We start from the raw sequence: 12,192 nt of genomic DNA on the forward strand, positions 1-12,192 counted from the left end.
GAAAAGCAAAGCTTTTGAATTGAATTCCAATTTGAAATTCCAAAATCACAAGGGAGCCTGATATAAGTTTTAATCCCAAACAGATGATTATTTGGAAATCAGAATTCGGAGAAACTCATAAGTGTAATCGACGGAGAGTGGATTCAACTGTTAAGATTGGCAAAAAAGGTTTCCGATTGTCCAACTTTACATGAAGAAATTATGTTGTTAATTTTACAAGATTTTTCCTTAAAGTTTAAAATGCCAGTAATTTTGTGGGACAATGTATGAATTTATGTGCATTTGATATTTTATCTGTGATTAAATGAAATAAAATTAGATTTATTAATACAATTCTATTAGATAAAATTAGAAAAAATTGTAAATAAAATTAGAAATGTATTAATAAATCTAATTAACTTTATTTTGATCTTTAAAGTTATGCCTCATCCTATATGCAAGATCATCTTATATGCGAGTAAATACAGTAATATAGTAAACTCTGTTTAAAACCAAACTTGAATAAAATAGAAGCATACTTAAATGGAAAAAATTCTTCAGGATGGAATGATTTTTCATTGTTAAGTTCGCTATTAGCTGGAAACACATTGATTGTTGAAATGGAAGAGGATTTTGGGTACATTGAATGTTACTTAACTTGGATAAAGAAAATTAAGATTTTGCAAGTATACAAATAAGTAAAATTGTCTCAATATAACAGTCATTGCAGAGCAATGCAAACTGTATTAAAAAAACAATTGTGAATCTTATCAGAGAAACAAAGGTTACATGACAAGGGTACATACAGATACAGGATCTTTGTTAATATTAATCTGTTGAAATTAACTAGTAGAATCAAATACTTTTAAGAATCAGAATGAGTTTCTGAGAATGAAGTTCTTGAGAACAAGCAAGAAATGTGTAACATCTATTATACGAAAGTAAAGCAAAAGCCCAGAAACATACACTAATGGTGCTTTACATACTAAGGTTTATGGTTAGTGTGCCAGGCCTGAACTTGCTTGGCAAAAATAAAATATCATTACTAAAGATCAAATGTCAAAAGAATTACTATATGTAATATAAAAAATTTTATTTATTAGTAAAGCCCATTTATGTACAATTCAATAATGCTAGAAAATCTTTGTAAAATAAAGAAAAGATATTTTATCAAACCAAAACAAATATATACAAAACGTTCCCAACAATTTGGGAACTATAGTTCTAATTTTATTTATCTCTACACACCAACAAGAAAGATAGGAATCAATTCTATTTAAAAAAATACAATGAGCCAAAAAAAAGTATTAAAATTGTACTAACAGGTTTTATTAAAGTAAACCTGGCAAAATGGACAAAACAAATTGAATATTTCAATATTCTAAATCCCTCAGGCAAATTTGAGACAACATGCATGCTGCTTGAATAAAAAGAAAATCAAATAATGGAATTTATACTTAAAAATTGTGAAAATTTGTACTGAAGATTTCCCAAACCATGTTAGAGCAAAACCAGAAGTCATATTGTTTGGGGATATTCCCAATTTTCGAATTTTCGAACCATGTTGTAAAAGTACTGAGTTATATGAGGGATATCTGTACATGAATATGTAACAAAAGTTCTCTGGAACAACAAAAACTTTTTATGATCAAATAGTTCTCAATTCTTGCATTCAAATACACCTATCTTTAGTTGTAAGCATTTTGAATTAAGCCTAGTAATAAAATTGTTTTATATATGTAAAAATGACTTTACTATATATAAAAAGTGAATATAATTGTCTGGTGTAATTTAAAGATAAAAAAAAAAGAAAAAAAATACTAAAATCTTGTTTAAAATGGAGACCTGCAAAAACGGAAAAAGTAATTTGATATTGTGCAATTCTGGTTTACACAGATTTTACTGTATTTCACATTTACACTCAATTTTAAAGAAATTTTACATTCACAACAATATTCTAAATTATAAATGTTATAAATTACAATCCTTAATTGTAATAATACTAAAAAATGACTTGCATTATTAATATCATAGAAAAAATTAGTTTCTTTCTATAATTTAAAATAATGTAATTACATCAAGCTAACTTCTTATTTATCCTCTGACAAGAAGCTTCAAGACAAATTACAAATGTTATAAAACATACTGTTTTCATAACTCTACTGTGTATGTATTACTACTGCTTTATTGTTAGATTGTATATTTGGATTCTGTTTTGGGCAAGGCATCCTTATCACCAAAAAGTATAAGCATAAAATTTTTAAAAATAGAAAATAAATTACAAAAGTAAATAATAAAGAAAAGTAATATTTCTTTTATTATTGTTTCACAGACAATGTTGATAATGATACAATGACAATTTGAAGTTAGAAGATGAGATAAATTAGAGCAAGTTATTTATAGAATATTAAATATTTAAGCATAAAATTTTTGAATGATAATTATCCAACAAATATTAATAGATAATAATTTATATTTCCATATACTTTTTACTGCTGTAATTTATACATCCATGGTGGCCAAATTGCACCTCCAGTATACTTATATATTTTCTTATTATAAACAACTATTTTACTATTATGTAGTGTGACATATACAGTGTAGGGCCGTTAAGCCGCGGTGATTGGGGTCCAAACTGCTTAACCGTGGCTTAGGTGGTCCGCAGATTAACTTTGTAGCATTGTAAGATGTGAATCTGTTACAATGGCGGCCTCCATAATGTTGACACTCAGCGTGGATAAATCAGATTAGTACTATATTTGAATTTCATTGTAAGTTATTTTATTGTTTATTGATAAATAAAAGACTAATCTTCTATAAATACCTCTTTGAAGTTATAAGCCAGCATTTAAATATTTAATCTGTGATAGTGCATAGCACGTCAATCACAGACATTCGAAATGCCAAAGTGGCCACTGTCAACACCTGTCTCGAGTGTTTGAGAGGCCATATCCAGGTTTGTATGATTCATAGTGTCAAAAAATTGGGATCCAAGCTTTTTGCACGGCTTAAGCAATTTGCGGATTACTGGTCCGCAGCTTAATGGCCCTACACTGTGTATATATATATATCACATTACATAATAGTAAGCAAACTTATAAAAATATTAAATATGTGTAAGTATTAAATATATATATATCACAGTTAGGTTGATGTAATTGCATTAATTACCTTATTTTAAATTATAGAAAGAAACTAATTTTTTCTATGATATTAATAATGCTAGTTATTTTTTAGTATTATTACAATTAAAGATTATAATTTATAACATTTATAATTTAGAATATTGTTGTGAATGTAAAATTTCTTTAAAATTGAGTGTAAATGTGAAAATAAATACAGTAAATAGAGATATATATATATAGATTTTAAGCATAACTTAAACTTGAACAGGGATACATTCATAAAGTCAAAGGAATTAAAACAAATATTACCTAGCCAGTCATAAAGAACCAGTAACAGTGATAACTATAGTATTTTAACTATAATATAAAATATTGTTCCAATAGCCGTAGGGATGTGGCTTTCACATATTTCTTATAAGTGATATGATATGTAACTCCTGTTGTGACAAGGTTTGGCCACCCCTATTATATATCAATATTTTATTATTAATTATGTCTTTGCTGACTGTACAAAGATTGCTGCATGTAGAGAAAAATGGGATTTTGTTCTAAGCATTCTGTAAACCTCAAACTTTCTATAGGCGTGTACCTTATTTATGTCACTTTCTAATTAGCAATAAATCTTATTTCAATTGATTAATAGAAAGATTAAAAAAATAGTTTTATACAAATGACTCCACATGCTTTCTTTAGGAGTGCAAAAAAATCAAACACATTCACAAAATTTTGATAATTCAAAAACTTTCAATAGTTATGAACACTTGAATCTTAAAAGTTTAAATGCTATGACATTGTGACATTTCAAGATCAAATTTGCTTACCAGCCAGAAAAAACAGTATGACAATAACCAAAATGTAGTTTTATACATCTTAAATGTTAATGAATATTATATAAACATATCTAAATTATTTTGAACAATATTTAAAAAATATTTATTAATAATTTCATGATTTTAAAAATTACTTAAAGTAATTTGAGTTGAGTTTAGTTTAAATTCTATTTATTCTTATAATTTTTTATCATCATACTTTTTTATGTATGTATTATTCTACAAGAATGAATTTAATTTATTTGCAAATTTTTGTGCAATTTTCAGTATAGTGAATGAACATGGAGTTTCAATTTATAGTGTTACAAAAGAAGCTGCTGCAGAACTACCAGGAATGGATCCAAATGTTCGAAGTGCAGGTGAATTAATAAACATTTCCTTTAATTTTTAACATGTCAATTGCTAGAAAATAATTTCTCATTTAGCTGTGATAAGTATATCATTAGAAAAACATGGACAAAATAGGTAATAAGATTAGTTAGTTCTCAAAATAAAAGTTATGAAATTTCTATGTATAATGTAAATGTTTTGTCACAAAATATTATATTATTTAAAAATCTCAGAAATTTTTTTTACACTAATCCATTTCAAAAACAACCATTTGACTTACAGCTTTTAAATGAATGGAGTAATTAATATCTTTCAATTACATAATAAATGAATATAAAATGAAATATAGCAAGAAATCTGTCTATTATTGATCTATATTTAAAATCCAATTTGGCCTTTCATGATTTTCCATAAATAGTTGGAATTGTGTTCTTGCCATTCATCCTTGCTTGTATTCATCATTCTCTTGAATTTTATTGGGGGCTATAACTCGACACAATAAGCTTGATTTTGTTGACAGCTTGTCAATGTCTTAGCCAACAAGCTTATTTGGTAATGCTAACATTGAGTTGTATTTTGTAAAATCTTACTTTTATGTTGAAAATTAGCTTCTAAACATTTTATCAGAAAGCCTTAATTTATTCTTATAAAAGATCTTGTCTCAGAAAATTGTTGAAACTAGTATCTCAAATACTATAGTAGAGATAACAGAGACTTATCACAATTGTAACTACTGGTAACATCAAAATGACACTTCTGATGATAGAAGTATCATTTTGATGTTACCAGTTAGCAGTGTGTTTTACTAATAAAAGCTTTAAGTTTACTTTTTATTAATAAAGAAACATTCTATATATTTCATTTGTTTAAAAAAAAGCAAAAAAGGGTCTGTACTACTCTGAGGCATATCATATATGTTCTTGGTAGCCATGCATTGAACTCTATAAATTTCTAGCTTAACTAGATTTTCTGTCTTAGGGTACATCCTATGTGGCCGCTGGATGCAGCCACTGGCAGAAAGAAATTTTGTATACACTTCTAGCTCATGAACAACCTATCCAGAGTGGACACATGTTGTTTACAAAATGGCAAGCAGACAACTTTATCAAGAATATTAAAAAGGTACAGTACATTCTACATGGCAGTGTCCAGCAACTGCAAGTGTGAACACGCTTTCAAGCAGAACAGACAAACCGATACAAGCAAATGTGTGTCCAGAGTAATGGCATTTAGCTTGCAGCGACCATCAGATGACTTCTATATGCATATGCAGAAAGCTGCTACCAAGCAAGTTTGATCACTGCTTTTAGTCATGCTTCCAAAGAGAAAGAAATGCTGGATTGTCTTTTATTTTGTGATACAAATGGTATCTATTCAGAGTGGACACATGTTTACAAAATGGCAACCAGACAACGTCATCAAATGCTTGTGACGGAAAACAGTTTTCTACGTTGTATTACCAAAACTTCATACAAGCAAAAGATACATGATATTTGTAAGAAATGTTGTCAGTTCAGTGAATTTCACCATTTGTATCACAAAATAAAAGACAATCCAGCTTTTCTTTCTCTTTGGAAGCATGACTAGTAGAAGCAGTGATCAAACTTGCTTGGTAGCTGCTTTCTGCACATGCATATAGAAGTGTCATCTGGTGATCGCTGCAAGCTAAATGCGGTTACTCTGGACACACATTTGCTTGTATCGGTTTGTCTGTTCTGCTTGGAAGTGTGTTCACACTCACAGTTGCTAAACACTGCCATGTAGGATGTACTTTTAATCAGGTTGGAAAAAGAAAATGGTCACTATGTCAAAATGTGAACATGCTTTTTATCAAAATTCAATCTAGACAGTGTTTGCTATATTTATTGAAATGACTTCAAAGTAAAAGAAAAAGGGTGAAGAAAATAAAATGTAAATTCATGTGTATATTCTCTGAAAAAGTGTGCATGCCAAATGTATTTAAGTGAAACTACTTTGTGTTTTCTTACTGAAATGTATAATTTTTGACACTTGAGTAGTATACTTCGTCAAATTTGGGAGCTTATTATTCTCAAACTTCTCTGCATTTATCTTAGTCTTAATGAAAAGAAAACAATTCAATATTTACAGTACAGTAAAACCTCAATTTAATTGACTTCTGATATGGGCTAGAAATTTTGTCAAGTAAATGTCATATGTGAAAATTAACATCCTGTTAATTTTGAATTGTGTTTTATATGTAATTAAATTAACAGATTATTTGTTTCAAAACAAGAGTCACACTCTAAAGTGTATTTTCCAAAAATGTTTGTTTATTTATGTCAGTTTATATTGTCTGCTTGTTTATTACAGATTCAGAACTATATTAAGTACATAAGCAATAATATGTATAGGAAACTTTTCTGTGAAATTAATCTTCTTGTATATACTTAATTTTTAATTACATAAACATAGCTAACAGATAACTAACAAATTTGTCAATTTTTTAACATATGCAATTTTTTGGAAAATCTACTTTATTATATAATGGATTTTCAGCTTTTAAGGACACTCCCTTGCCTGAATTAAATCAAGGTTTTATTATAATAGGTTTTTTAAAGCATGTCTGTAATTAGGAAAGCAGATCAATCTTTACACTTTTTTCAACTGAAATGGAATTAGACCAGGAACATACATCTGTGAAATACAGCATAAATGCAAATTAAAACAGAAAGCACAATATAAGTTTTTGTCAAAATCAAACATGAAATCAAGTAGAAGAAGTTTACAACACTTTACAGACTGAAAAATTTTCACGTCAATAAAAAATTTCAATAGAAGTCTCTCTCAATGATGATCATGCTAGTCAGATAACAAATTAATAACAGAAGTGTAACATATAACTTTCCATTCACATATCACACAGGATTCAACCTAGAAATTGAATCATGAACATTTAGCTATATAAGGATAGCTATTATTGTCTTTAAAAAAATTCAATACTTTATTTTCACAAAACACACAAAATATGAATCTCTAAATAACTTCAAAATTTTAATTTTTCAATATAATCCTTCTAGTTATTAATTTAAAAGTATGTTATATAAAAATTATAGAATAAAAATTAAGAAATAATTAACTTACTGTATTTACTTGCATATAAGACGATGTTTTTATTCATTTTTCATTGCTTCAAAAACCTAGGTCGTCCTATATGTGCAAGCGAAGGATTCTTTGCATTTTTGCAATAATTTTTGTGAACCATGTGTTTGCATTTATACCGGATATTCACCCACTGGTGTTAGTTGGTCGTTTCAGTTGTTCTTGTGTATTGTCAGAAGTAAAGATGAATAGCAATAGGAAAAGCAAAGCTTTTGAATTGAATTCCAATTTGAAATTCCAAAATCACACAGGAGCTTGATATAAGTTTTAATCCAAAACAGATGATTATTCGGAAATCAGAATTCAGAGGATTTCATAAGTGTAATCGGCAGAGAGTGGATTTGACTGTTAAGATTGGCAAAAATGGTTCCCGATTGTCCAACTTTACATGAAGAAATTATGTTGTTGATTTTACAAGATTTTTCCTTAAAGTTTAAAATGCCAGTAATTTTTATGGAACAGTGTGTACATTTACATGCATTTGTTATTTTATTTGTAGTTAAATGAAATAAAATTAAATTGTATTAACAAATTAATTTTCTTTATTTTGATCTTTAAAGTTATGCTTTGTCCTATATGCGAGATCGTCTTATAAGCAAGTAAATACGATAATCAATAAATATTTTAAAATTAAAATAACTATCTAAAATAAATTTTGAGATACTAAAGTTTAAATTAATTTTGATTATTAAATTAATATATTTCAAATATTAGTGTCAATTGCACGTCGACTTCAAGATCCTTTATTGGAGTACATCAAAGTTGAACCAAAACATCTTGGTATTGGAATGTATCAGGTAAGAATATACCAGATTTAACTTAAACAGAGAGAAGACTTATGAAAAATAACATCAATTGGCAAAGTCATGAACCAGTATTGCCTGACTGACTAGCCACATATGACCAATTCCCAACTAATGTCAGCTCAGTATTATTATTTAAATTAAGTATTCTGATAATTGGAAATGCCTTACACTATGTGATAGAGAATTTCATAATAAAAAGTTATATAAACTCCATTAAAGGTTATCAAAAATTAAAGTGACAGTTTATGCAAAATTAGCTTTGCTTATAAAGGTATAAACTTTTAATATGTATCAAGCAAGAGTTGTTATAAACAAAAAGTTATTTCATGAAAGACTTTGAGACATTCAGAAATGCTCAAAAATAAGTCTCACAGTATATTGAAGGTATGTATCTTAAGATCAGATTATCTTGCAGTTCTATTCCTATAGAATTGCAAAATAATTCAAAAAGAAAATAATCAGATTTTGATCTTATAAAGTAAGGATTTGTCTTGAGCCTATTATTTATTTAACATTTGAAGCTCTAAATAAATATTGGTATTCCTTGAATAGCATGATTAATTAATCCCTCAATGCTGTCATGTTTATAAAAATCACATTAATCAAATATTGTACCTTGGTATTCGACTAAACAATCACAACACTCTAGAACAAATTTTTAGTTAATAACAATATTTTTATTTTAATTTTGTCATCCATAAGAAAAGTTTTCTATGATAAAAATGAGTGACTAATTCAGAAAGTAAAATGAAATCTTATAGCTTTGTCAGACAAAATTATACTCAATCCAGTTTGTTTTTTTCACTTAATGCATGTAGAACACAGTCATTATGTCAATGATACATTAAGATTTGTTCAAGTTCATGCATTGTTACTCACTGATTTTTAACAATTTCTTCCTGAAATTTCTCTTTGTCAATGGCTTTTGGGCATCTCATATGTTTTGTATCCTTCAAAATTTCCTGAACAAATTTTCAAACCACATTTGGCATGTATGTTTAGGAGCATCTTAGGAGCATAATACGCCTGATATGTATTTTATCTGAAGACATTTTGATTTGATTTTACACAAAGAAAATGTGAAGTAAAGTTTTACAATTATCTTCTGAACAAAGAATACAATATCACATTAGCAATAATGTGTTAAATTTCACAACTGACATAATTAAACTACATATTTATATTGGAAACTACCCTCAGTACAAAAATATAAAATTTACCAACACAATATTTTCTGAAACATATTTATGTTAAGTAAACATGGCTGCTAAAGCTGCATTAAATAAAACCTCTGGTGTATTTAAAGAGATTGGTTAATGCACAATTTTGCACATTAATCAAATCCTGCACTTGACCTACTTTTCAGACTTACTCAATAACATATTTAGACAATATTTTAATTTGAGTGGAAGCTGTCACATTGATTTGTTCATCACAAAGTTTAGATAAAAATGGATGTTGTTCATTTGATAAATGTTGTAAACCAGATGAATCAACAACATTATTCATCTCAACAATTACAAAGGGAGAGAGTAATATGAGATCAGAATAATCCTTTAGAACTCTAATTTATTTTGAAGACGAATTCCAAATTCATTATAGATTTTTTTAAATGTGGATTTATTTATATTTTAAATCCTATTGGCAACAAAATTGTCTAAATTGAAAAGATTTGTCATTAAATGATGAACAACAGTTGTTGACAGCTTTAAGATTTTATGCTACTGGAAGCTTTCAGAAGATAACTAGTGACCTTATTGATGTTTTTTCTGACATCACAAATGAATAACCTAATTGGTTCAACATCTAAAAGAGGGAACTAATAGTGAAGAGAGTAATAGCCATTGTTTTATAGAGGTTCATTTAGATGGCATTTAGAAATGGATGATCATTGTCTTTGCAATGCATTTCAAACCACAGTGCAGCAAGCCAACATCTAGATGCCATTCGGCTATTAATTATTGTTTAATGTAAATTCATGTCTCTGCAATTGGCCAATGAAGTTTTCCGGGTTTTCTTTTTGTTTGTAATGTCTAAACAAAGACCAGTTTCCCTTAGAAAGTCCTTCCAGGAGGCATTTCCCTTGGCAGATTGTCCACATGTCGTGTTGCAAACAAATAAATAATGCTGCCCGAGTACTTTAAAATTACTACCTCAGTATTCTATAAAAAGGCTTACAGAAAATCATTGTGTTTAGAATTTTCAAAATTATGTATTTCTTGTTTGGAATTGTGTGTAAGCAAATGTTAGGCATCTTGACATTTGCTTACACACAATGACAAAGTTTCTAAAAGGTCACATCAGAAAAAAAAAACAGGATGGTTGTTTCTGTGAAATGTCTGCCATTTGGACTATTCTGACTTGACTATGAACAAATGTTGGGGCACTGAATACATAAGGAAACATACATGCTCTGGATGTCCATGACAGACCACCAGGAGAAATGTTTATGAGACAAGCATGAACAGTTGCAACAGCATCTTTGTCCACCATCTAGTGACAGGTAGAAACTTCCCCACAGAATCCTTTCTCTTCCTGGACCATTGGTAGGTAACTAACACAGGCACATTTTGCATGCATAACAACCGCATTACATCCTGCCATTTTCATGGTTTGTACTGTTGACATTACAAAGAAGCAGAAACTGTTATAGACTGGCAGCATATTGTCTTTATTGATGAATCTTGGTTATGTTTGGGAATGTATGACCACAGTATTACAATGTGAAGAACCACTGGTGAGCATTTCAATCTTGCTGTTACTGTTAAATAGCATACTGCCTGTTTGTTTGACTGGTATGAGAAACCACCTCACATGACATTTGATCACCTCTAGTAGTATTAGTAGTGTTAGTAGTATGTTTGGGAATCTTTTGCTCTCATGTCACTTTTCTTGGTAGAACTGTAAGCAGCCATTTTCCAGCAAGATAATGCTTGGCTGCACAGAGCTAGGGTTTCCCAGGATGTCTCCTGTTTTGGCCTTCCTAGTCTCCAGATTTGTTGCCCATTGAGCATTTGTGAGACCAGATGGTATGCCACTTTTGGCAATCTACAACTGTGAAGAATCTGGCATATATATGTGTACATATATAGCAGTTGCAGTATATGTAGGCATATCTGTCACAGGATAGCATAATTGGTTCAACATCTAAAAGAGGGAACTAATAGTGAAGAGAGTAATAGCTATTGTTTTGTCGAGGTTCGTTTAGATGGCATTTAGAAATGGATGATCATTGTCTTTGCAATGCATTTCAAATCACAGTGCAGCAAGCAAACATCTAGATGCCATTCGGCTGTCACAGGATAGTATATAGTGCCTGTATGCCTCTATGTATGACCATATTGTCTCATACCTATGTGTACTCAGGCAAGAGAAGTATACTGTTTTTTCCACAGGAAATTGTACCTTTGCTATGATATTGTAATCACTTATTACTATTGTCATTACATTCAAACTACTAAAGTTTTATTCAATTCCAATGTCTCCTCCTTAGTGCATAACTTCTTTATCAATGAATGTATTTAGTTAATCAAACTACTTAAAGAGTGGGTAAAGCTACAATTTTAAGTGTAAATGAGCAGTTATTTATTGTGGCATCATCACAATGCTGGGTTACAATTTTTAATTTATTTAATTTAAAATTTATGCTCTCCACCTCAAATTAATGGTGGCTTGCTCCTGTACATCATACTTTTCCTTCAACAATAGAATTGTGCTGGAATCTATCTAACACCTTTTGGGGGAAAACTTTTGAATTGAAATAACATGACTTCCAGTTTGTATTGGATGTTTGTATATTGTTAATCGAGGCCTCCTGCTCCTAATGCTTTCATATTTTCTCATCATTCATCTATCTAACTCCATTCTTGAGATTAAGGAAAGACAGACAGGCAGATGATAATGGGAATTTATAGGGCTACAATTTTTTCAAATTACAGCCCAATTAAGATGTAAACAAATAAAATGGCAAGGCTATTTTTGGGACAAGACTATGTCTCAGAG

At 29.3% G+C, this 12,192-nt stretch overlaps 2 protein-coding genes across 2 annotated transcripts in view; both read left to right on the forward strand.

Moving 5' to 3' along the window:
* The window catches only part of LOC136984439 (heat shock protein 60A-like), a 181,905-nt gene that overhangs the window by 78,331 nt on the left and 91,382 nt on the right, over positions 1–12,192 (forward strand). The window lies entirely within an intron of this gene.
* LOC136984414 (S1 RNA-binding domain-containing protein 1-like) overlaps positions 1–12,192 on the forward strand; it is a 38,429-nt gene that overhangs the window by 22,764 nt on the left and 3,473 nt on the right. Inside the window, exons 12-13 of the mRNA XM_067281382.1 lie at positions 4,202–4,293; positions 8,099–8,181. Of these exons, the coding sequence (XP_067137483.1) occupies positions 4,202–4,293; positions 8,099–8,181 (175 nt within the window). The remainder of the gene's footprint in view (positions 1–4,201; positions 4,294–8,098; positions 8,182–12,192) is intronic.

This window comes from Centruroides vittatus, unplaced genomic scaffold (genome assembly GCF_030686945.1).
Source record: "Centruroides vittatus isolate TY-2023 unplaced genomic scaffold, ASM3068694v2 contig_918, whole genome shotgun sequence".
Lineage (NCBI taxonomy): Eukaryota > Metazoa > Arthropoda > Arachnida > Scorpiones > Buthidae > Centruroides > Centruroides vittatus.